General features: G+C 42.5%; 2 protein-coding genes across 6 annotated transcripts in view; one reads left to right on the top strand and one right to left on the bottom strand.

The window, feature by feature from the left end:
- Window positions 1-207: 207 nt before the first annotated feature.
- On the bottom strand, window positions 208-10,044 carry jpt2 (Jupiter microtubule associated homolog 2). 2 transcript variants are annotated; one of them, XM_071412171.1, is made up of 5 exons: window positions 9,864-10,044; window positions 5,478-5,626; window positions 2,605-2,750; window positions 2,439-2,487; window positions 208-2,201 (listed from the first exon to the last, which is right to left on the bottom strand). In XM_071412171.1, exons 1-5 carry the CDS (start codon window positions 9,917-9,919, stop codon window positions 1,957-1,959), a joined length of 645 nt encoding a protein of 214 aa, XP_071268272.1. In that variant the 5' UTR covers window positions 9,920-10,044; the 3' UTR covers window positions 208-1,956. The 2 variants fall into 2 exon arrangements, with proteins under 2 accessions (XP_071268272.1, XP_071268275.1); XM_071412174.1 differs by having other exon boundaries at window positions 2,605-2,717; window positions 9,864-10,036.
- cramp1 (cramped chromatin regulator homolog 1) overlaps window positions 9,565-26,592 on the top strand; it is a 50,991-nt gene continuing 33,963 nt past the window's right edge. Inside the window, exons 1-3 of one of the 4 annotated variants that reach the window (XM_071412169.1) lie at window positions 9,565-9,651; window positions 13,277-13,647; window positions 16,393-16,598. In XM_071412169.1, the coding sequence (XP_071268270.1) occupies window positions 13,278-13,647; window positions 16,393-16,598 (576 nt within the window). In that variant the 5' untranslated portion in view covers window positions 9,565-9,651; window position 13,277. Of the gene's footprint in view, window positions 9,652-11,488; window positions 11,597-12,570; window positions 12,905-13,276; window positions 13,648-16,392; window positions 16,599-20,763; window positions 21,894-26,592 lie in introns of those variants that run through there. The other 3 variants (XM_071412168.1, XM_071412167.1, XM_071412170.1) reach the window with 3 other exon arrangements.

Genomic DNA, 26,592 nt, shown 5'->3' with positions numbered 1-26,592 from the left:
ATTCACTAAACACCAGAAAGAAACATGGGGAGGGACTATCTGAACTTATCCAATAACTAGTTTTTCGCTGCAAAACCTTTGCTAGTGTGCACTAACACTATGCTGAAATTGCAAATTGTGATGATTCACGATTCCATGATTTAATCAATATATTGACACAGCCAATACCTAAGCCCTGAAAACAGCAAAATAGACAAAAGACATCAGTCAGAAAATAAGTTTTATTGCAATACACAGGTTCTTTTTGCTTTTCCTCTGCTGTGAACTTTGCCTGCCAGGCACTCCAACACTCAGGGGTTAAGGTGGCACCAGGAGACCTTTTGCGTTCCAGACTGCCTGCAAACCGGCCCCACTACACAAACCAATGATCGATTTAATACCGCGCCATTTACAGTCGGTTGATGCAGTTATTAACCAGGTTTCCATCCAACCTTTTTATGCGAGTAAAGTAGGTCCCATTTAACTTATTTTTTTTATTCAGTACATGGGAATTTAATAGCAAAATAAATGTTTATGTGCAGTATGCCATCACACAATCTTTTATCCACAAGTCAATTTGATAGAAACATCGTGGGAAAACCCAAATATTGTTTTTATGCAGATTTGGAATTATTCGCATGAAAATCAGTTGAATCTGTTATCCGGGCTATGCCAGAAGCAAACACCCTCTTAATATATGCTGAACCAAAGTCATAATTAAAAGGTGTATACGCTGACGAGAAACTAGTCATACTGGTTACTGACATTAAACCGCTTATCCATGTGTTGTAAGATTTGGTGCGCAACTGCTACGTAGGCAGCCTGGAACGTGGTACGGTGTGTGGGTGGCTAGGGGTGACTTAGGGTTTTCAAGTCCCCACCCGTATTTTGCCCGGTCATGTACTATTCCAAAGTTCATATGTGTACAGCAGCCGTTTTAATTTAAAACATAAGAGGCCTCCGAGTGGACACCATCCTCTGATAACAGCAAGCAATGGTAACAGAGCAGGAAACAACCACAACATACAATACATTCGGCCATTTGCATGGGCGATATATAAAATCATAATGGAATTTATTCCGAAGAACAAGAACTTTTGGGGGTGGGCAATACATAATGGGTACTGCCTGTAGCGCTTTGCTTTGCACTGACTAGTTAGTCGATTTTTTGCTTTTTTCTCCCTGAACAAGTTTGCTTCTGGCTCCAGACAGAGACTCAAGATAGGTTTGATTATTAGAGGAGCGAGAGAAAAGGAGTGGGATGAAATGGAGGACAGAATGAACATGATAAAGGGGATAGGTGTTATTGTCAACAAAGTGACAGTAAAGAGTGATTGTGATCACTTAAGGGCTTACTATGACAATGGGCATGGGCAACAAACAGAGGTCTCAATGCCAACACAAATACACTGCTGAGTCATACACTGAATTCTAAATGGAATTTAGAATTTCCATCTGGAACCTTGATGCCAGTGATTGTTTTTGGTATAACTGACTAAATGAACTCACCCTGCCTTTGTAATCAACACAACATTCAAAACCATGTAATAAAAAAAAACACTTACAGCAAGAAATAGAACCCTTGCAATGAAACGGAAATGTAACCATTTTGAATGATTGGACAGGAATTTAGCCTGTAAAAATGATTGTTGAGAATTTTCTTCCAGCTTGATAGCCACAGAAAATAAAATGAACAGTGAGGGAAGGACAGAGTGAATAGGGAAAATTAACAGAACAGAGAATAATAGTGGGCATAGGTTGTGCCCCAAATGGCACCCTGTTCCTATACAGTCCACAAATTTTGACCAGGGCCCATAAACTAGCGTCCTGTCCAGGGGATGTACTTGTACATCAAGCAGCCTCACGCTACAGAAACAAGAGATCCGTTCTGGCTCGGACAAGGGTTACTTACTTATATAGGGAATAGAGTGCCTTTTGGGATGCATACATGAATAGAGATTGGATGGAGGAGCTGGTTCAGTAGAAGACCACACTAGACTTCCCTCCTGGGGGGTTAAGGACCTTGTTGTGGGAGCGGGGGCGGGGGCCGAGGTGGGGCTCGTGGTCCTTCAGTGAGAGCTCACTAAGGGAGGCCTCTGGCTCTGGCTTCTTGGCCGAGGGAGCAGATGCAGGCTCCACTGCTACTTTGGTGGGTGTGGGGGGAGGGGAGGCAACGTTCTCTTCCTTCACCTCCTTGGCCAGGATCTCCTTTGGCAGAGGAGCTGAGAGCAAAAGGGAAAGAGGAATAAAAGAGAGAAAAAGATGAGAAACCGAGCGAGATTTACCTGGTACATTAGACTTGGTGTCAATGCATCTTAAAGAAACCGATGTGTAATTAATTACTATGCAATTATTAGGTCATTATTATTAGCTGGGTCAACAAGTAATTTCTAGCAACTGCCTGGTTGACAGCGGGCTGTAAAGTGTTAGCAATAACCCATTATCAGTGTCAAACTCACCTGGGGGCTCGGGTATGGGCATGGGACTTTCACCCACAGAAATGTTGTCCTGGGAATAATAGGGATAACATGTCAATATAGCCTACACATCGTGTAAATTAGCAATCCATAACCATTAGTAATTTGGAATGGGAGAGACAAGGGGGACAAGGGTGGTCTGGATTACCTTTGGCTTGTTGGAATGGGCTTTGACCGAGGGAGGGGCGCGCTCTAACCCCCCGAATATGTTGCTGGTGTTGCCGCCTGAAGGTACGGGTCGCCGTTGCTCAGCTGGGGCATCTGGAGAACCAAATATCCCACTGCTTTTACCTCCTGCATTAAGGACAGCGAGTCAAATATTATTTTTTTAATTCATCAGGAATTTGACCTGGTGAAATGGCTCGGTCTACGCCCTTACATTAAAAAGTGAACATTATTGAAGGCATTGAAGAAAAGACCAACAAGTCAAATCTCTTCACATTTTCAATACTCAAACCTCTTATCTGAACCATTACTTGCAACATGACGACTATACCCCCTCCAAACAAATTGAACCAGGCCACAAACCTCCACATTCACACACAAAGCTCAGTCCTACCCTCACTATGCTACAGCTATGGTTATTGTGAAGAGCTTGTTGCACAGCCTGGACTGACATGAGGCAATACATTTCACAGTAACATTTGAAAATATGGGTGTGTGCAGTCATAATTATTTCTAGACCATTCTACCACAGAGGCAGAAGGGCTGAAAGCTGGAAGCCAACCAGCTCGATGTGCAGAGAAACAATAGAAACTCATGATAACGTTTTACTTTAACCATCTCTGAAACTTGGCCTCAATATAGACATATTGATCCAGTCATGTGATGTCATTAGATTACATGTGGCCCAAACTTCGTTTAACTAATGAAAATCTCGGTCACGGTTTCCGTTAGGAACATTTTTGCAGCAGATATTTTAATTTACCGGACATCCATATGCATCCAGTGTGTACCGCATTAGGGCGTCCACCAACTGTACTCAAAATCAGATTTAGATTATTGTAATTCATCTTAACAGAATAGAAATTAGCCTGTAACGATGTTTCGCTTCCAAGTGCTACTGAATAAGCTAAATTTAAATGCACAAACTGTGCATGATACACATCATTACTCTAGTTTATCAATCCATTCCAAATCTTTATACTATACGACAGCATATGTAGATCTTGCCTAGAGCGGCAGCAGAACTGCTAAGACCGGGCCTGGGGGAAAAAATCTATCTAATTTACTTGCATTTGAAGCGGACCTTGGCCTGCTCAAAGTTAGCCGCTGCTGTTCGGAAGTCAAAACTGTCCAACTCCTCGGAGCAGCTTGCGATGAGCATCATCCTCGTTACTTTGTCCTCAAGAAGGTGTGATCTTGAGGCCATCTATACTCTGTTTTGGAGAAAGAATCCCCTCGGTGTGAACACTAGAAACGGGGATAATCAATATTTTTTTTGCAATGGATAAAAAATATTTTTTTAAAATCGGACAATTTGGATGGCAACCATTTAATTTATTGGCTTTTCACTCATTTATTTTTAGCCAAAAGACAGCATTTACCGGCTAACGTAAACCCTGGCCAGGGTGTAATCCTACACTGGACTCAACACCGAATAGGCTGGGCTGTTATTTCACTGCATGGAATGACAATGGGCCTAACACTGATCGATACTAGGCTAGAGTAGTTCCTTGGCATACACATCACTGACAATCTGAAATGGTCCACCCACACAGACAGTGTGGTGAAAAAGACGCAACAGCGCCTCTTCAACCCCAGGAGGCTGAAGAAATTTGGCTTGGCACCTAAAACACTCAAATTTTCCAGATGCACAATTGAGAGCATTATGTGGGGCTGTATCACAGCCTGGTATGGCAACTGCACCGCCAACAACCACAGGGCTCTCCAGAGGGTGGAGCGGTCTGCCCAACACATCACCGGGGGCAAACTACCTGCCCTCCAGGACACCTACACCACCCGATGTCACAGGAAGGCCAAAAAGAACATCAAGGACAACAACCACCAAAGCCACTGCCTGTTCACCCCGCTATCATCCAGAAGGCGAGGTCAGTACAGGTGCATCAAAGCTGGGACCGAGAGACTGAAAAACAGCTTCCATCTCAAGGCCATCAGACTTAAATAACCATCACTAGGCGGCTTCCACCCGGTTACGTATCCCTGCAAATTAGAGGCTGCTGCCCCATATACATAGACTTGAAATCACTGGCCACTTTAATGATGGAAAACTAGTCACTTTAATGATATTTACATATTTTTGCTTTATTCATCTCATATGTATATACTGTATTCTATTCTTCTGTATTTTGGTCTATGCCACTACTCATCCTAATATTTATATATTCCTTAATTCCATTCTTTTACTTTTAGTTTGTGTGCATCGTTGTGAACGGATAGATATTACTGCAGTGTTGGAGCTAGAAACACAAGCATTTCGCTACTCCCGCAATAACATCTGGCACACATGTGTATGTGACAAATCAAATTTGATTTGGCTGGTTGAGTCTTGTGACACTGAAGGGACCAGATAAGAATTGACCTGTTGCCCTTTTCAATACACACGTCAATGCAATCCTAACAGGTTTTGGGGAAGAGATTGTGAGTAAGTTCACACTCATCAATGTCTCCTTTTCTGAACCTAAAAAAGGCTAACATAGCACCTTAGTGGCAGTTTTCACACCACATAGACCTGAAAAGGCTCTGACAGCTCCAGGACCAGGGAGCCCAGTCAGGGGCCCTCTCAACTTGTAGGAATAATCTTCCCTTTCCACTCTATTGTGCTGACATGAACTGTACTTTCCTGGCTCTGATATTTTCCTTTCACATAGTCCTTTCTATCATGGTTCCAGCATCTATGGTGGCTGCGTAAACTTTATTTTGTATTAAGGACTAAAAGAACAGACTGCCACCCATTGTTTGGAAGCATAACCAGGCCCGTGAAAAGCAGCTTGGATCAATTGAGCCCAGTAGTGTGAAAAGGGTATTTGTATGCACAGTAAGGGGCCTTCTATTTCTCACCTGGGGGGTTGGTTCGTCTGATGACACCCTGGGGCTCTGGCGGGGCGAAAAGGTTGGAGGCCATCTTGTGGGGCCGTCTCGACGCAGCTGCTTCTTCCTCATAGCCACCGAACAGGTCGCTGGAGCCACCTCCCGGGGGACGCAGGACTCTGAAAAGAAAACATCAGAATCATGTTGGTTCACGTAGAATAGTGTTCCCAACCTTTTTTGGTTACTGTACCACCAAATGGATTTTGCTCTGCCCGCTGTACCCACTCATGTGCTTTATCAGTAGGCCTATGGTCTCATGAGTCTTCGCAAGAAACCCCTGTGGATAGGACAAATACACCAGTGCTTCCTTGTACCCCTGGTTGGGAACCACTGATGTAAACTATATAGCCTGTAGGCCAAACTCCACAGTCAGCATTCAACATACACAAAGGAAGTCAGTGCCTGGGGTTAATAAAATTAATAGAGACGTTTCAGATCCAGACACGTCATCATACATCATCAGAGCGCACAACAGGACATTGTACTGTCTACACTCAGTTTGTTGTTTACATTTTTAAAAAATCATTAAAATGGTTTATTCCGAACTAAAGTTTTGTTGCTAAGGATTCCACGACACGGCTAGCCTTTACGGATGGGACTGCAAGTTTGTGTTCATTTACCTATAAAATGGGCTGATGGTGAAGTAGACATACTCGGTATTCATATCACAAAATATATAAATAAGCTCTCCACAATGTATTTCAGTAGAAAACTTGTAAAAATAGACAAGATCCTGCAACCATAGAGAGGTAAATACCTGTCTACTTATGAAAAAACTGCCCTGATTATCACTCCTTAGTCATATCTCAGTTTACTCACTTATGGCGCTGCCTACTCCTGATGATAAGTTTTTCAAATAAAAAAATATGAGCAAAAAATATTTTGCTTTATCTGGGACACTAAACCAGACAAAATAAAACGTGCCTATCTATATAATGAATTGGGTGGGTTGAGATTATTACATATAAAAGCACTAAACTTCTCTCTAAAAGCTTCACTCATTCAAGTTTTATTTGAACCCTAAATGGTTCTCAAGTAGATTACTAAGAAAAGATCATCCATTGTTAAAAAAAAAGAGGCCTTTTTGCAGATTGCCATGTCTCATTTTCAATTAATTGAAAATAATACTTTTTCAAAGTATCTCTCTTTTTCAAACAAGCACTGCAGAGCTGGCTACAGTTTCAATTTCACCCCCCTGAAAAGATAGAAGAAATATTACAAATATTATGGCTGAACTCAAATGTGCTGGTTGATAAAATACCTGTATTTATGGGAAAGATGTTTGAAAAGGGTATTTTTTTCTTAAATGATATTGTAAATTGGAATGGTAGAGTTGTCCTTCATGGAGTTAACAGAATTGTATGGAAAGGTCTGCTCAATCCAAGAGTACAATCAATTGATTACAGCATTGCCCCAAAAATGGAGGAGGCGGGTGGCAGCAGGAGGAGGTAGGGAACTGGTCTGTCTGCCCAATATAAAGGATCAAAACTGGCAGATGAATAAAAATAGCATAAATAGGAAAGTATTCCAGTTTCATTTGAGGACCAGGATGTTGACAACTGTGCCATACAGATCGCAAAATAGTTGGGAAGAGATTGTTGATGTACTGATTCCATGGTACAGGGTGTATGAGTTGATTTATAAAACAACGCAAGACTCAAGACTTCGTGCTTTTCAGCTAAAGTTATTATATAGAATTCTTGCCACCAACAAAATGTTGAATATTTGGGCATAAAATCAACGAAGCTCTGCAGATTTTGTTGTGAGGATACAGAATCAATAAAACATTTATTTTGGTATTGCCCTCGGGTAGCAGCCTGTTTCTTGTCTCAGGTTCAGGAATGGCTGAAAACGCATAGCATTGATCTAAAATTTACCCTAGAAATAGTACTGTTAGGAGATCTGGAGAGACCGGGTCAGTCAATTACTAATACTCTTAGTAAAAGTATTTATCTTAAACTAGCAATCTGTGGATTCTATTCGATTAGATAGATTGTACGTTAAACATCACAGCATAGTTCAAAGATATGTGTTGCGTAGAAACCCAAAGTGGGTGGCCAGCAGAGATAGATGGGATGGGCTGAGGGAAGCTGAGGGTTGGTATGTGGAATTGGAGACAAGAGGGAGTGGAGTTGCTGTGAGAGAGATAGAATGGTCAAAGATAAAAGTACAGAAAAATAAAACATAATATAAAGTACATTTGAATGACACTAAGTGGCAGTGTTTTTAGAACTAATGCCGGTTTGCCTGAGGCTGATGCCGTGCAGGTGTTTGTACACATGCATATATACACACACACACTCATTCAAATAAACACATACAAGAACACACATACATGTAATAGCGCCAGACATGCACACAAACATATAAAGTTGGCATTGCTGTTATGATTTTAGTTGTCCTTAATGTCCTGTTTTCTTCTGTCTTTTCCTTTTTTTTCCTCTTTAGTTCATTCTCTTGGTTGTTGGTGCGTTGGGGGGGTTCTTGGGGGGTGGGGAATGGAATTAATTGTATTTTATTTATTATTTTCTTTCTGGGGGTGGACCGTGGGAGGGGTCTCAAATGGTTGAGGGACAGCTATTGGGGAACTGTGGGGGGGATCTTGGAGAGTTCGGGTTCACGTTCTTTGGCCTGGTGGTAGATCGGTCAACATACCCTTGAGCAGGGCATTGACCCTGGATGCGTCTGTGTGTCGCTCTGAATGGGAATCTGTTGGATGACTGGTATGATGTAGTTATTGAGCGGCTTCACTGCAAGTACATTGTATGTTTCGAATATTCAATAAATAATATTTTTTTTAAATAATAGAGAAGGTACCATAACGAAAAGGTGCATATAGCAAAATATAGGAATCGAATATTCTGCATGCACAACTTCTTATTTAACCTTCCTGTTGTGTTAGTTTCATGTTAAATAATTTGGTGTCCCCGGTCCAAAATGACCGCCCCATTATAGCTGATCAGAAATCCATAAAAATACATACATTATCACCTAATGTTGTGTTAAATCTTTATCAACTTAAGTTATTGTGAACATTACAAGTTTTGAACTTCTATTTGCTATGTATGGCCTTTAGGCCTCATTGACCTGAGCTCATATGACTTGTTTTTGAGTTAAAAGAAGCATAATGTATGGAGAATTTTGACTATAACAAATACTCAGATGAAACATATTGTGCTATTTATCACAGACTACTTTGTGTCAAAGTTTAACAACCACTCTCTCCTCCTCAACAGTGTCATGATCAAAGATATGATCAAGAGCCTCAAATACACTATATTGTTTGGTCATTGTGCTGCCACAGATTGAATTGTGAGCAAGGCCTCAAAAAAGCTTTTTATATCAGAGCTGCGAGAAAAGTTATAATATTGAAACAATGTTCCGATTGTTTGTGATGAATGGGCATGTGCCTCTACTCAATTTTATACACGAATTGTAGTCTCACCCATTCATTTTTGACCCAGGAACACCACAGGTGTACAAAAGTTAAATTAAAACACCCAAAATGTAATGATAATCATCAAAATGTATTTCGTGTGTTCAGATGCGCTGTGTGGACAAAGTCATGGAACTTTATGTCACTCAGATTAAATTAACTACATTTTTCAGAGAGAAAACTTGTAAATCGGTCCAATTCGACCGGAACACAACAGGAGGGTTAAGACAGGCCACATTAGCTGTGGCTAAAGACCAAATAATCTAGTTATTTACTAATTGTACCACAGTATGACTGCAGGCTACATAGGACTACTGACTTAAGTAACGTTACTGTTTAAAAGTCACATTTAGCTGTGTAGCTGATCATACAACTCAATAGTCACAGAACACATATTTAGCCAGTTGCTGTTCTTGAAAAGTTCGCAGTGGGGCTAGACAACCATAGTTGAAAGCAAAAAAAAAAGGTGAAATATACCCAATTACCCTTACTGTTTAGAAATAGGTTGTTGTAAACGGGGTGTGGGTGACTGTGCCCATTTTGAAAATGCAAGTAACAGAGAACAATGAGCGTCATATAAATTAGCTGGCTACGCTGCAACAAAAAAAAATATTCCACGAGCTTCCATTTCCGCAGCCCCCAAAAAACCCCGCCCTGCTGCGTCGGGACCAAAGCCCATGGAAGCTAACTACCTGTACCAAACTAAAAGTTAAGTACTGACAAAACGGAATATTGTATCACTAACTTGTCTTATAACTAGTTAACGTTACTATCATCAGTGTCATCTAGCAAGCTACATTGCTTGCGGGCTCGCGGCCAATGAACATACGGTACTTTTCAAAAACATAATAGCTAACATTAGCTAGTTGCTTGAATTTTGCCTGCTGCAAATAAAACCTGTGGGTGCAATTCCATGTTACCTTGAACTTGGCTTTGCGCCATTATCGAGTCCTGAAAACATGTTCGTCGAAGTCATTGTGATGGCTGTCTTCGTGTGGGGGAGATTGATGTCGTAGCTAGCTCGATTTAAAAAAAAGTTTTGTTGAGTGCGTGTTGCCTTTCAGAAACCGGGCAAAGCCCCCTCCCACTCGATAGGATGAGCCAGCAATGGGAAGAGCCTCAATGGTCAAAAATATTATCAGTCGAAAGGTATGACTAATTTCATTGGTTAAATTACTAAGGAGATAACGCCCTCTTTCCATTGTGATTTGGCTTTCCGCCTGTCTGTCAAATTGGGTGCACGCGGTTTTACTCGCCTGGAATGGCCAGGACTTTGAGCGGCATTTCCATAACTGGAAAACGAACCAACATTAAAAGTTGAAACGGTTCCAGTTATGTAGTGTTCATTTAACGTTTGTTTATTTTATGTCTTTCACTTGCTTTGACAATGTAAACATATGTTTCCCATTCCAATAAAGCCCCTTGACTTGATAGTAAATTGGTGGCGCATGTCAAATAAAATCATGTTATGTTGGTTCTAGGCGGGGAACATACATCTATCTATCTATCTAGACTAGATTATATGTATACGGCCCATTTCTATACATAAACTTGCAGATGAAGGGGTTCGATTAATCTCACCCGGGTGCCCGTGTAGGCGTGTTATGCACTGACTGGTAAAACGTTGATTGCATTCGATTTGGAAACAGGCTGCCTCCCGGGCTTGGGCTGGCAGGTTCCGGGATCTGTCCGGCGACAGCGAAGTCGGCTCAATTAAGCACGTGTAGTAATTTGTATAGCGCTTTGAATTACAGCAATAATCTCAAAGTAGCTCTTAAAACAACAAAACATTTCAGTGAGCCCATTGACACTTTTGTCTGGAAGATCTTCCACGGCCATCCACAGAGCAGAGGCAGGTGGAAGTCCAACAGGTCACATACTGTGTCCAATCCATTCTCCATGCGCACCATCCTCACCCACTGGGTCCACATCTCTTCTGACTGAGGCCCAAATGAACCGTTGAGCAGGGGGGAAACAAGTCAGAAGCCAGGACAGTTGGTAAAATAACTGACTTGACAGTCTTGCACTGTTGTGGATCAATCAACCAAAACATTGCTAGCAAAATAAAAGTTGATTTTAAAAGATTCCGTCAAAAAACACCTACAACGATTAAAACAAGTACAATATTTAGAGCTTTCTGCCATGGCGACCTCACGGCTCCATGGCAACCATGGATTTTGGGTGTTCAAATGCGAAAGTGATTGCTTTTGATAAAAACGTTTAATCTGCCTTCCCAATGAAAACTAGCGAGAAAATTCAAACGTTTATTTTAGGATTTCTTGACGATGCACCTTGTCAAAATGACCGAGTGGCGCAGATTACTGTTCGATTTGAGAAGGGCACTCCTCCCTGCTTTCGCCCGATGACGTCACATGTTTTGGCCCGGTTTAACCCGGGCGAATGTAAAATAACTCCCTGCTCACTCAAAACGTATGTAGATTGTGATATCCAATTGGTTCATTTGCATCATCCTTCTCATCAACAATTTGAGCTCTTGGATGTCAATCATATGTCTTTCTCCCTCAACTGACCAATCAGGAGGTTTGTTTTTGAGTTGAGTGGGCGTGCTTGTGCAAGAGAGGGACTGTCAATCGGAGTTAGTTTAGCTTGCAACGTTTTCTCATGAAGACGTGAACACTAAAGTCAAGAAAAGGTAATTTATGAATTGCTTAAATTCTATATCTCACTACAACTGAATTCAATAATGTGCATAATGTCGTGTGAATTTGTGCTTGAGACTATTTGTTTGCTAGCAAGTAACGTTAGTTGACTGGGTTTGGCCGCACATCGCTAGCAAACGTGGCCAAAAAACTTCGCTATCTTACGTTAGCTAGTAGCTAGCACCCGTGGAGCTGCTTTTTGGAGTGTGTAACCCGCTCCTCCTAAAATGTACCTATGGAAATGACACGGGTTACAAGAGAAAAGATAAATCAGTAGACAGAATCAGCTTTTATCATCTGAGGAGGTGAGGATAGCAACCACAGAATAAAGCAATCAAACATCAATTAGCTACTGCTATACTTTTAGTTTGATAAGAGTTTGCTCACATTAGGTTGGACAATCATGATTAGAAAACACATCTGACACAGTAATACGACATTGTTTGTCTTGTTTCCCTTAATGTGAATGTATTTCAAATAATTAAGGGTGCTTATTATTGTATGTGTGAGACGTGCCAGTTGTTTTAAAGTTGTAGGCACAGTAGTAATGTTTCTGCCCTCAAAATATTTGGAGATGGGTGAATCATAAAAAGGATGAAACACCTGTATCCGTGCATGTCATTATCTTAGAAGTAATATGTTACTTGCAAATTATTGAGACGTTAAATGAAGTGTTTGATCTATATGTGTATGGTATGACATTCTTGTAGTTGAACACTCGTAATATTCTATTGATTCGAATGCTTGTGGTTAGTTTCTCCATCAAGTGTACTTTTATTTAATATGATGTATAAGGTATCCGTTGTTGCTTTCTGAAGCCGAGTTAATATCATAAACAACTTTTTGATGCAATTAACATAATGTCGTCGAACATCTTAATGATGAAAACAATTCTGGTGATGATGACGTAGTGATAAGCAAAGTTGAGACTGCGAGCGTTCTCTGCTCTTGTGGCTGTAGTAAAAACTAAAACCAGCTAGCTTATTATTCAGATTGCTTTGATCGTTTAAAGTATGTTATATAGTTACATTTTTGGTCAAATATTTCAGCCTATACCGATAATATTCACTTTGTTTAAGGCAATAAATTATTGAGTAATATTGTGGTACTCAGATAGTGAACAGTTGAGCTGCGCAGAGAGTTCAATTCAGTCGAAGCTTGAGCGAGGTGAAGACAGTCGCGGCGAGACCCTGTTCGTGCTTTGAATATGCCCAATTTTATATACTGTTGCATACCAAAACCGTCGGGTCGATGGTGAAAAGAAAGAAGACATCATCTGCTGTCGAAGAGCATGAAAATGGGTAACCTTGTCTGATAAAGAAGCACTTTAAATAGAGGTCGAATGTATCGAAAGGTTTTACGTTGTCGTTTCAGCGGGCGCTAAACTCAGGGGCGCTCGTATTTGAATTTCGGATAAAAATAAAACCATGTAAACTGTTAGAAGTTTAAGATAACTAACAAAAACACACGAGCAATGTATATTACTATTTTGGCTTTCAAAATGTAAATGAAAACACAGACCCAATTTTCGTGTTTCGATGGGACGGTGAGAGGGGATTTGAAACAAACAGCGGCGGCCATGTTGAGAGAAAGAGAACGTCGTCTTTTTTAAGTTGATTTACGTTGTGATGTCTTTTAAATTTCAAACATGTGTGTTGATTGTGTTTTGCCAGGATGACAATTGGGCTGAGAGACGGCATCGGTGTCGATGGCCCGAATAATTCGGGCAGAAAGCTTGAAGGTTGTGACGAGGAGGAGAGCGGAGATCAGGGGAGCGAGGAGCGTAGTACAAAGAGAGACGAAGTGGAAATTCTTAATCCTTCAACTACGGGCTGCTCCAGTTCAGCACCGGTTATTACCACCTCCGTATCGAACCCATCTGGACCTTGCTTGAGCCAACAGCCCCCGTCCTCGACAACACCCACCCCACCGAGTCACGACCAGCATCATTTTTTGAGATCCAGCGTTCGACCCCCGAGCAAACGAATCCGGAAGGATTCCATCGCCCCAACTATCAATGGTCATAGCGGGGCAAAATCGAAAGGTATGCGGTGAAAGTGTTTGTACTTGGGGGGGGTCACCTGTTTGTCTGTGTTACAGGAGTACCCCATCCCTCTACTCCCCGTTGGTAGTGGACTTAGCTACTTTTGCTAATCCATTGATGATGGTTGAATATGGTCAGTTTTGAATGCAGGATATTGCGTTAATGCTGGCACTATCTATACAAAACGGAGACTTTAATTGTTTCTAGGCAGGAGCCTGGAAACCACCATTAACTGCATTCAAGTTGCAAGGCCGTCCCATATTATTGGGAGGGAGCTGATATAGGATAACTCTTTATGAGTTGTCAGCATTTTAATTCATATTTTATTAAATGCTCATTTTGCGGTATTGGAATGAATAGTACTCAACTCAGTACTAATTATGACTCAACATATTATTTTTAGAAGCAGTGCTCACTCTGAGGATTGGGTTGTGTCTGTGTCCCTCCTGACCTGCACATTGTGAGGTGAAGGCTAGTGTTGCTCCAAGCCAGCCTTGAGTGTTGTTTTTGGAACTTCGCTCCACTCCTCCTTGCAGGCCTGGCAAATGGAACAGACTTATTTTCCTGCTGCTTCACTTTGCCAGCACTTCAGCCACAGGAGGGGAGGGTCTCTGTAGTGTGTTTTTGTAGGACGATGATGTATGTGACACACTGGCCTCAGTCTGACTGTTTGTGCTAAAACGGGAATTCTAACTTTTTATTTAATTTGTTAAAGCTATTGGTCTCTATCAAATGTTATTTGTCACATGCGCCGAATACAACAGGTGTAGACCTTAGAGTGAAATGCTTACCTACTAGCCCTTAACCAACAATGCTGTAAGAGTTTTTAAGATGTATTATTACAATTTTTTAAATAAGTGTTAAGTAAAAAAACAAATCAAGTCACAAATAATTAAACAGCAGCAATAAAATAACAAGTGAGGCTATATACACGGGGTACCGGTACAGAGTCGATGTGCTGGGGAACCAGGTAATTGAGGTAACATGTACATGTTGGTAGTGTTAGTAACTATGCATAGATAATAAACAGAGGAGTAGCAGTGTAAAAGAGGGATCTGGGTAGCCCTTTGATTAGCTGTTCAATAGTATTGTGGTTTGGTGGTAGAAGCTGTTAAGAAGCCTTTAGGACTTATACTTGGCACTCTGGTACCGCTTGCCGTGCGGTAGTAGAGCGAACAATCTATGACTAGAGTGGCTGGAGTCTTTGGCAATTTTTAGGGCCTTCCTCTGACACGGCGTACTGCCTGGTATAGAGGTCCTAGATTGCAGGATGCTTGGCCCCAGTGATGTACTGGGCCGTACGCACTACCCTCTGTAGTGCCTTGCGGTCGGAGGCCGAGCAGTTGCCATACCAGGCGGTGATGCAACCAGTCAGGATGCTCTCGATGGTGCAGCTGTAGAACCTTTTGAGGATCTGAGGACCCATGCCAAATCTTTTCAGTCTCCTGAGGGTAGTAGGCTTTGTCGTGCCCTCTTCATGACTGTCTTGGTGTGTTTTGGACCATGATAGTTTGTTGATGTGGACACCAAGGAACTTGAAGCGCTCAACCTGTTTCACTACAGCCCTGTCGATGAGAATGGGGGCGTGCTCGGTCCTCTTCCTGTAGTCCACAATCATCTCCATTGTCTTGATCACGTTGAGGGAGAGGTTGTTGTCCTTGCACCACACGGCCAGGTCTCATCGTTGTCGGTGATCAGGCCTACCACTGTTGTGTCATCGGCAAACTTGATGAGGGTGTTGGAGTCCTGCCTGGCCATGCAGTCATGAGTGACCAGAGAGTACAGGAGGCGACTAAGCATGCATAAACTGTCACAAACCATCTCAGGGAGGCTTGTCTTGCATGCTCGTTGTTCTCACCAGGGTCTAGACATGACCTAAGTTCGGCGTCGTAACTGACTTCAGTGGGAAAATGCTCCCATTCGATGGCCACTGGCACGCTGGAGAAGTGTGCTCTTCATCGATAATTCCCTTTTTCAACTCCCTGGCAGATGGCAGACAGTGTGGATGGCATCATGTGGGTGAGCGGTTTGCTGATGTCAACGCTGTGAACAGAGTGCCCCATGGTGGGGTTGTGATATGGGCAGGCGTAAGCTACAGACAACGAACACAATTGCATTTTATTGATGGCAATTTCAATACAGAGATACCGTGACGAGATCTTGAGGCCCGTTGTTGTGCCTTTCATCCGCTGACATCACCTAATGTTTCAGCTTGATAATGCAAGGCCCCATGACGCAAGGATCTGTACACAATTCCTGGAAGCTGAAAATGGACTACATACTCACCAGACATGTCACCCACCAGACATGGGACAACATTCCACAGGCCACAATCAACAGCCTGATCAACTCTATGCGAAGGAGATGTCACACTGCATGAGGGAATAGTGGTCACACCAGATACTGACTGGTTTTCTTATCCATCCCCCTACCTTTTTTAAAGGTATTTGTGACTAACAGACACACATCTGTATTCCCAGTCATGTGAAATCCATAGATTTAGGGCCTAAGGAATCTATTTAAATTGGCTGATTTCCATATAGGAACTGCATGTTATTTTTTTTAACTATATTTAGTAAATATTTTCTTAGCTCTTATTTTTCTTAACTGCATTGTTTGTTAAGGGCTTGTGAGTCAGCATTTCACGGTGAGGTCTACATCTGTTGTATTCGGCGCATGTGATTGGTTGCATTTGTATTTTTGTTAATTGTACTTTTCCTCACCTTCTTTCCCTTTTCCACACAGGGTCAGAGAATGGTCCCTCTCATCAAGTGTCGGCTGGTCAGTCCGGCTCCACGTCAGGCTCTATGGGGCCCTCGGGTAAGGCGGCCCCTAGAGGCCAAGGGCCCGGGGTCAAGGAGGAGCCGGTGGGCAGCCAAAAGAGACCCCGGAGACAGTGGGAGTCCTGGAGTGCAGAGGACAAGAACAGCTTCTTCGAAGGGCTTTACGACGTAAGTCAACTTTGAGTACAAAATATAAATAAACTCAGCAAAAAAAGAAATGTCCCCTTTTCAGGACCCTGTCTTACATAGATCATTTGTAACAATCCAAGTAACTTCACAGATCTTCATTGTAAAGGGTTTAAACACCTTTTCCCTAGCTTGTTCATTGAACCATAAACAATTACTGAACATGCATCTGTGGAACGGTCGTTAAGACACTAACAGCTTAGACGGTAGGCATTTAAGGTCACAGTTATTAAAACTTAGGACACTAAAGAGGCCTTTCTACAGACTCTGAAAAACACCAAAAGAAAGATGCCAAGGGTCCCTGCGTGAACGTGCCTTGGGCATGCTGCAAGGAGGCATGAGGACTGCAGATGTGGCCAGGGCAATAAATTGCAATGTCCGTACTGTGAGACGCTTAAGAGAGCGCTACAGGGAGACAGGATGAGAGAGGCTGGACTGAGGGCTTGTAGGCCTGTTGTAAGGCAGGTCCTCACCAGACATCACCGGCAACAACGTCGCCTATGGGCACAAACCCATTGTCGCTGGACTAGACAGGACTGGCAAAAACTGCTCTTCACTGACGAGTCACGATTTTGTCTCACCAATGGTGATGGTCGAATTCGTGTTTATCGTCGAAGGAATGAGCGTTACACCGAGGCCTGTACTCTGGAGCGGGATCGAGGTGGAGGGTCTGTCATGGCCTGGGGCAGTGTGTCACAGCGTCATGGGACTGAGCTTGTTGTCATTGCAGGCAATCTCAACGCTGTGCGTTACAGGGAAGACATCCTCCTCCCTCATGTGGTACCCTTCCTGCAGGCTCATCCTGACATGACCCTCCAGCATGACAATGCCATACTGCTCGTTCTGTGCGTGATTTCCTGCAAGACAGGAATGTCAGTGTTCTGCCATGGCCAGCTAAGAGCCCGGATCTCAATCCCATTGAGCATGGTTGGGACCTGTTGGATCGGAGGGTGAGGGCTAGGGCCACCCCCACCCCCCCACCCCCCCCCAGAAATGTCCGGGAACTTGCAGCCGCCTTGGTGGAGGAGTGGGGTAACATCTCACAGCAGGAACAGGCAAATCTGGCGCAGTCCATGAGGAGGGGATGCATTGCAGTACTTAATGCAGCTGATGGCCACACCAGACTGTTACTTTGGATTTTGACCCCCCCGCCCCCCCTTTGTTCAGGGACACATTATTCCATTTCTGTTAGTCACATGTCTGTGGAACTTGTTCAGTTTGTCTCAGTTGTTGAAACTTATGTTCATACAAATATTTACACGTTAAGTTTGCTGAAAATAAACGCAGTTGTCAGTGAGATGACGTTTCTTTTTTTTGCTGAGTTTATATCAACCTTATTACTTTGGTGTGTATGGGGCAATTGGATCACATACAGTTTTTCATCACTGAGAGTACTATGCACTCTCCTACTAGAAAACCACAGTATATGCAAACTGAAGTGCTTACTCATAAGGCATTAGAAAAGTTTTAGGCTATCACTTGGGGAGAGAAATATGATGGTGCCTGTTAGTTTAATAAGTATAGACGTTTGTTAAAACCCGTTACAGTCTAAGCTGTGGGGGTTCTACTAGCATATATGGAATTGTTTTAAGGTCTTACCAAGTATCATTTTGCTATTTGATTTTGAATTAAGACACTTTAAGTATTAAAATAATCTTATACATTTTATTTGGCCTTACTGCCCATTCAAACGCATTGAATAACAGATTCTCCTACCATATCTATTGTTTGTTAGTCTCCTACAGTATTTTAATATTTTCTACAAACTTCAGAGTTTTCTTTACAATGGTACCAATTATATGCATATCCTGGCTTCAGGGCCTGAGCAACAGGCAGTTTACTTTGGGCACGTCAGTCAGGCGGAAATTGAGAAAATGGACCCTAGCCCTAAAAAAGTTTTAAGTCGCCATATATATATATATATATATATATATATATTTTTTTTTTTAACCTTTATTTTACTAGGCAAGTCAGTTAAGAACAAATTCTTATTTTCAATGACGGCCTAGGAACAGTGGGTTAACTGCCTGTTCAGGGGCAGAACGACGGATTTGTACCTTGTCAGCTCGGGGATTCGATCTCGCAACCTTTCGGTTACTAGTCCAACGCTCTAACCACTAGGCTACGCTGCCGCCCCGTATATACAGTACCAGTCAAAAGTTTGGACACACCTACTCATTCAGGGGTTTTCCTTTTTATTTTAATTTTTTTATGTTTACATTGTAGAATAATAGTGAAGACAAACTATGAAATAACACATATGGAATGATGTGTTAACGGGATCTCAGCCGTAAGAAGTTAACGGGATCGATGACAACAGCCAGTGCAGGGTGCCAAATTCAAACAGAAATCTCATAATTAAAATTCCTCAAACATACAAGTATTTTACACCATTTTAAAGATAAACTTGTTGTTAATCCCACCACAGTGTCCGATTTCAAAAGGCTTTACGACGAAAGCATACCATGCGATTTATGTTAGGTCAGCACCTAGTCACAGAAAAACACAGCCATTTTTCCAGCCTAAGAGAGGAGTCACAAAAAGCAGAAATGGAGAAAATGAATCACTAACCTTTGATCTTCATCAGATGACACTCATAGGACTTCATGTTACACAATACATGTATGTTATGTTCGATAAAGTTCATATTTATATCCAAAAATCTCAGTTTACATTGGCGTGTTATGGTCAGTAATGTTTTGCTTCCAAAACATCCGGTGATTTTGCAGAGAGCCACATTAATTTACAGAAATACTCATAATAAACCTTGCTAAAAGATGCAAGTGTTATGCATGGAACTTTAAATCCACTTCTCCTTAACTTCTTGCCGCACGGATTCCTTTAGCGGGCTCATTTTCGTAAACAACCGCTGAATTGCAGAGCGCCAAAAAAAAAAAAACTAAAGATATTTATAATCATGAAATCACAAGTGAAATATACCAAAACACAATTTAGCTTGTTGTTAATCCACCTATCGTGTCAGATTTTGAAAATATGCTTTACAGTGAAAGCAATCCAAGCATTTGTGAGTTTATCAATCACTAGACAAAGCAGTAAGAACAGCTAGCCCCAAATTAGCATAGTCAGAAAAGCAATAAAATTTATCGCTTACCTTTGATAATCTTCGGATGTTTGCACTCACGGGACTCCCAGTTACACAATAAATGTTATTTTTGTTCTATAAAGATTATTTTTATAACCAAAAAACGGCATTTGGTTTGGCGTTATGTTCAGAAAACCACAGGCTCGTTCCGGTCCTGAAAGGCAGACAAATTCCAAAAGTATCCGTAATGTTCGTAGAAACATGTCAAACGTTTTTTATAATCAATCCTCAGGTTGTTTTTAACATACATAATCGCTAATATTTCAACCGGACGGTAACCTATTCAATACTACAGAGAAAGAAAATGTCGAGCTACATCTCTCGCGCCCAGGAACTAATCAAAGGACACCTGACTCGTTTTGAAAAATCTCGCTCATTTTTTCAAAATAAAAGCTTGAAACTGTCTAAAGCCTGGTCACAGCCTGAGGAAGCCATTGGAAAAGGAATCTGGTTGATACCCCTTTAAATGGAGGGGCAGGCAACGGAACTATGTCTAAATACTGGTTGGATTTTTTCTCAGGTTTTTGCCTGTCATATGAGTTCTGTTATACTCAGACATCATTCAAACCAGTGTTTTCTATACAAATCTACTAATAATATGCATGTCTTAGCTTCTGGGCCTGAGTAGCAGGCAGTTTACTCTGGGCACCTTATTCATTCAAGCTACTCAATACTGCCCCCAGCCATAGGAAGTTAAACAAATAAAAAATATATTTTACATTTGAGATTCTTCAAAGTGGCCACCCTTTCCCAACCGTCTTGAGGGAGTTCCCACATAAGCTGAGCACTTGTTGGCTGCTTTTCCTGCAACCTACGGTCCAACTCATCCCAAATCATCTCAATTGGGTTGAGGTCAGGTGATTGTGGAGTAGGGGTGGGCGATATATCAATAATTATCGAGGTAATTACTTCCCTCAATTTGATATATAAATGTTTAGATTCATTTTCGATAATGTCAATATAGAATAATTAGGTACAGCAGTCCATTTCACCTTTGTGACGAAGCAGGAACGTGGGGAGAAGTGACAATGTGCACGTGTAGAGGTATACGCCACTAAAAAACACTTTGCACCTCGAGTGATGGAGTAGCTATTATTAACCACGAAAAATGAGGTATGTAGGTGAAAACAGTGGCAGTGATAACCATAGAGAAGGAGCAGCTTCCAACGAAGAAATTATTGATAAAAAAGGTTCAACTGTTTCAGTTATTTGGAAGTGGTTTGGCTTTTTGAAGTCCGACAAAGAGCAGAGCAATGTTCGGTGCAAATTGTGCCGTAGACAGGTGGCTACCAAGTCTGGTAATACGACAAACCTTTTTCACCATCTGAAGCAAAATTACTCTTTAGAACATGCAAAAAGTTTGCGTTTGCGCCACAGTATTGTTAAACGCCCCTCAAGCACCAGCCAATCTAGGGATGTTCGCCCGAAGCAGTCAACACTGACAGCGTTTATGCCCTACGAGCAAACATCAAAAAGACATCACAAAGGCTATTATGCATTGCTAAGGACATGCTACCAATCAGCACAGTCGAAAAGGAAGGTTTTAATTGACCCCAGGTACGTGCTCCCTGTCCGCAAACATTTCTCTCACGCCGCACTGCCTAAACTCTACTCCGAGTGTAGGGAAACAATTGAAGAACAGCTCAAGACAGATTTTACGTATTTTGCTACTACTACCGATCTGTGGTCTAGTTGCACGTCAGAGCCTTATATTAGCCTCACTGTCCACTATATTGACACAGTGGAATCTTCAAAAGAAATGCCTTCAAATATCATACTTTCCCGACGACCACACGGGTGAAGCTATAGCAGAGGGGCTCATTGAAGCTCTCGCCTCCTGGGGACTCAGTTAAGACAGACCGGTCTGCATTACAACAGATAGTGGTGTGAACGTGGTGATGGTCGCTCGAATCAACAAATGGACCCGACTGCAATGTTTTGGACGTTGTCTGCACTTAGCCATTGGTAAGTAACCTTGTCAATTGTGTATTATTTATGTGATTGGTTAGATGAAACTAAAATGTTATTTTTTTTCATCGACTGATTAAGTTAAATATTTTGATTTGAACATTTTAGGTGCCTTTTCCTATTCATGGAAAAAGAAGAGAGACCTGGCAGTTGCTCAAAAAGAACACAACCTACCCCTGCATAAGTTGGTGACAGTCGCCTACCAGGTGGGGATCACGTCAAAAGATGGTGAAAAGAGTTCTGGAGAAGCAGAAAGACATTTCACAGGTCTTGTCCAGTGACAAGAAGACCTGGCACTTAGCTCCCAGCTATACAGATATACAGTTGAAGTCGGAAGTTTACATACACTTAGGTTGGAGTCATTAAAACTTGTCGCTGACCCACTGTATCACAATTCCAGTGGGTCAGAAGTTTACAAGTTTGGAAAAATGTAGACCTCCACAAGTCTGGTTCATCCTTGGGAGCAATTTCCAAATGCCTGAAGGTACCACGTTCATCTGTGCAAACAATAGTACGCAAGTATAAACACCATGGGATCACGCAGCCGTCATACCGCTCAGGAAGGAGACGTGTTCTGTCTCCTAGAGATGAACGTACTTTGGTGCGAAAAGTGCAAATCAATCCCAGAACAACAGCAAAGGACCTTGTGAAGATGCTGGAGGAAACAGGTACAGAAGTATCTATATCCACAGTAAAACAGGTCCTATATCGACATAACCTGAAAGGTCGTTCTTCAAGGACGAAGCCACTGCTCCAAAACCACCATAAACAAGCCAGACTACGGTTTGCAACTGCACATGGGGACAAAGATCGTACTTTTTTGGAGAAATGTCCTCTGGTCTGATGAAACAAAAATGGGACTGTTTGGCCATAATGACCATTGTTATGTTTGGAGGAAAAAGGGGGAGGCTTGCAAGCCGAAGAACACCATTTCAACTGTGATGCACGGGGGTGGCAGCATCATGTTGTGGGGGTGCTTTGCTGCAGGAGGGACTGGTGCACTTCACAAAATAGATGGCATCATGAGAAGGAAAATTATGTGGATATATTGAAGCAACATCTCAAGACTTCAGTCAGGAAGTTAAAGCTTGGTCACAAATGGGTATTCCAAGTGGACAATGACCCCAAGCATACTTTCAAAGTTGTGGCAAAATGGCTTAAGGACAACAAAGTCAAGGTATTGTAGTGGCCATCACAAAGCCCTGACTCATAGAAAATCTGTGAGCAGAACTGAAAAAGCATGTGCGAGCAAGGAGGCCTAAAATCCTCACTGTTACACCAGCACTGTCAGGAGGAATGTGCCTAAATTCATCCAACTTATTGTGGGAAGCTTGTGGAAGGCTACCCAAAACATTTGCCCCAAGTTAAACAATTTAATGGCAATGCTACCAAATACTAATTGAGTGTATGTAAACTTCTGACCCACTGGGAATGTGATGAAAGAAATAAAAGCTGAAAGAAATAATTCTCTATTCTGACATTTCGCATTCTTAAAATAAAGTGGTGATGATGACTTACCTAAGACAGGGCATTTGTACTATGATTAAATGTCAGGAACTGTGAAAAACGGAGTTTAAATGTTTTTGGCTAAGGTGTATGTAAACGTCCTACTTCAACTGTAGATGTTCTTGAGTCCATCATCCAGGCATTGACCCCACTCCTAGAATTCGCAGATGCTCTGTCCGGTGAGTCTCATGTCAGTGGTTCTTACCTGAAGCCAGTACTACACCTGTTCAATACAGAGGTCATGAAACCTGATGATGGTGAAACAGAGCTCACCCAAATCATCAAAACGGTAGTCATGGACTCTGAATGAGAAATATGATTACCTCCTGGACATAGCCTCGTTGGTCGACCCTCGTTTTATAACACATTTCATCAAAGAGGAGAAGGTGGGCCACATAAAAGCAAGAGCTGTCTCAGATGGTCAATGAGGGACATGAAAGCCCAGCACAGGGCGACGTTGCTGCTCCTTCACAACAACTGCCAGCTAAAAAGAGAGTCACTGGGCAGTTTTTTCAAAAAGCCATGCTCCACCACCACAGGTCTTTCTGAAATCCAGCTGGTAGAAAAGGAACTCAGCTGCTACCTTAAGTCTCCTGATGCTGACTGTGAAACCAATCCACTGGACTGGTGCAAGATCCACCCCAAAAACTTTCCCGAAGTCAGCCACCTGGCAATGCGCTACCTGTGCATCCCTGCGACCAGCTCCCCCTCAGAGCGTGTTTTTAACACAGGTGGCAACGTGGTAACCTGCCATAGGGCATCTTTAAAGCCAGAGACCATAGACAGACTTGTCTTTCTTGCTTGTAACTTGTAAGACAACAACTACTTCAACTGTGATGTGCCATTAGGCTAACAGTTATAATACACACTTGCACTATTATAATTATAATATAGACTTGCACTATTTTTTAAATTTTATTTCCTTTTCTACTTCTGACATGGCCTACCTCTTCCAAGATGGCGTAGCAGTGGGATGTTTTGATTGTCTTGTCCCGGTCCTTGTATATATCGTTTCTTTCTTTAAAAATATATACAATCTCATTTTTCCATCTACTTACTGAACATACTCTCCTGCAACCCGCCTCACCCAATGTGTTATGGATCTGCACATTTTTTTATACTTAAGAACCATAACCCCCTTCAGAAGCTAGCCGCTAGCGGTCATCGCCGTTAACTCAGACATTTTCCAGCTTCAGCCCGGTCAACTCCTGCACAGCGCAATATCAACCCAGAGTATTTCGGACTGCTTTTCTCCACAATATCTCCGGATTCCTACCGCAAGCTCTGAACCTTTACTCTAGATCATCTGTTAGCTAGCTGCTATCTGTGTGGCTACTCCTAGCTTACGTCTCTGTCCCGAAGCGATCGCCAGTTAGCCTCGAGCTAGACCCATCTCCCGGCTAACTGAAGAAATCCATCAGATAATCCCTGGGCTTCAATTACCTCTTTTGCCAATTGGCCTGGACTCTTTGCTGCCAACACGGACCCCCGCCGATCCATCACGACTGGACTGCCGACGTTACCGTCCGAGGGGGTTTCAACAGGCTCCCCCGTTGCAACGTCCCCCGGAGGCCCATCTGCTAGCCCCGGCCTGCTAGCGGTCTGAATCACCCTATGATTACTCGGCTACACATGCCTCTCCCTAATGTCAATATGCCTTGTCTATTGCTGTTTTGGTTAGTAATCTTTGTCTTATTTCACTGTAAAGCCTCAAGCCCTGCTCAATATGCCTTAGCTAGCCCTATTGTTCCACCCCCCACACATGCGGTGACCGCACCTAGCTTAAATGGTGCTTCTAGAGACAACCTCTCATCGTCACTCAATGCCTAGGCTTACCTCCACTGTACTCACATCCTACCATACCCTTGTCTGTACATTATGCCTTGAATCTATCCTTCCGTGCCCAGATACCTGCCGCCTTTTACTCTCTGTTCCGAAACCACTAGACGACCAGTTCTTTTAGCCTTTAGCCGTACTCTTATCCTACTCTTCCTCTGTTCCTCTGGTGATGTAGAGGTTAACCCAGGCCCTGTGTGTCCACAGGCGCTCTCATTTGTTGACTTCTGTAACCGTAAAAGCATTGGTTTCATGCATGTTTTTTAATTTATTTTATTTTATTTCACCTTTATTTAACCAGGTAGGCTAGTTGAGAACAAGTTCTCATTTACAACTGCGACCTGGCCAAGATAAAGCATAGCAGTGTGAACAGACAACAACACAGAGTTACACATGGAGTAAACAATAAACAAGTCAATAACACAGTAGGGGAAAACATGTTAACATTAGAAGCCTCCTCCCTAAGTATGTTTTATTCACTGTTTTAGCACACTCCGCCAACCCGGATGTCATAGCCGTGTCTGAATCCTGGCTTAGGAAGGCCACCAAAAATCCTGACATCTCTAACTAGAACATTTTCCGACAAGATAGAACTTCCAAAGGGGGCGGAGTTGCAATCAATTGTAGAGAGAGCCTGCAGAGTTCCGTCATACTATCCACGTCTGTGCCCAAACAATTCGAGCTTCTACTTTTTTTAAATCCACCTTTCCAGAAACAAGTATCTTAGCGTTGCTGCTTGTTATAGACCTCCTTCAGCCCCCAGCTGTGCCCTGGACACCATATGTGAATTGACCCCCCCCCCCATCTATCTTCAGAGTTCGTACTGTTAGGTGACCTAAACTGGGACATGCTTAACACCTCAGCCGTACTATAATGTAAGATAGATGCCCTCAATCTCACACAAATTATCAAGGAACCTACCAGGTACAACCCTAAATCCGCAACCATGGGCACCCCCATAGATATCATCCTGATCCCCTTGCCCTCTAAATTCACCTCTGCTTTCTTCAACCAGGTTTTCAGCGATCACTGTCTCATTGCCTGGGTGCGTAATGGGTCCGCTGTTAAACGACCATCCCTCATCGCTGTCAAACGCTCCCTAAAACACTTCAGCGAGCAGGCCTTTCTAACCGACCTGGCGCGGGTATCCTGGAAGTTTATTGACCTCATCCCATCAATAGAGGATGTCTGGTTGCTCTTCAAAAGTGCTTTCCTCTCCATCTTAAATAAGCATGCCCCAATAAAAAAAAAATGAACTAAGAACAGATATAGCCCTTGGTTCACCCCAGACTTGACTGCCCTTGACCAGCACAAAAACATCCTGTGGCCTTCTCCATTAGCATCAAATAGCCCCCGCGATATGCAACTCTTCAGGGAAGTCAGGAACCAATATACTCAGTCAGTTAGGAAAGCAAAGGCTAGCTTTTTCAAACAGAATTCAGAAAGGTTTTGGGTCACTGTAAAGTCCATGGAGAATAAGAGCACCTCCTCCCAGCTGCACTGAGGATAGGAAACACTGTCACTACCGATTTTAAATCTACGATAATCCCCCCGCTTCTCCTT

This window comes from Salvelinus alpinus, chromosome 1, assembly GCF_045679555.1.
Source record: "Salvelinus alpinus chromosome 1, SLU_Salpinus.1, whole genome shotgun sequence".
NCBI classification, from domain to species: Eukaryota; Metazoa; Chordata; class Actinopteri; order Salmoniformes; family Salmonidae; genus Salvelinus; species Salvelinus alpinus.
Note: the sequence above shows the minus strand (reverse complement) of the source record. Positions and strands in the feature narration are given on the sequence as shown.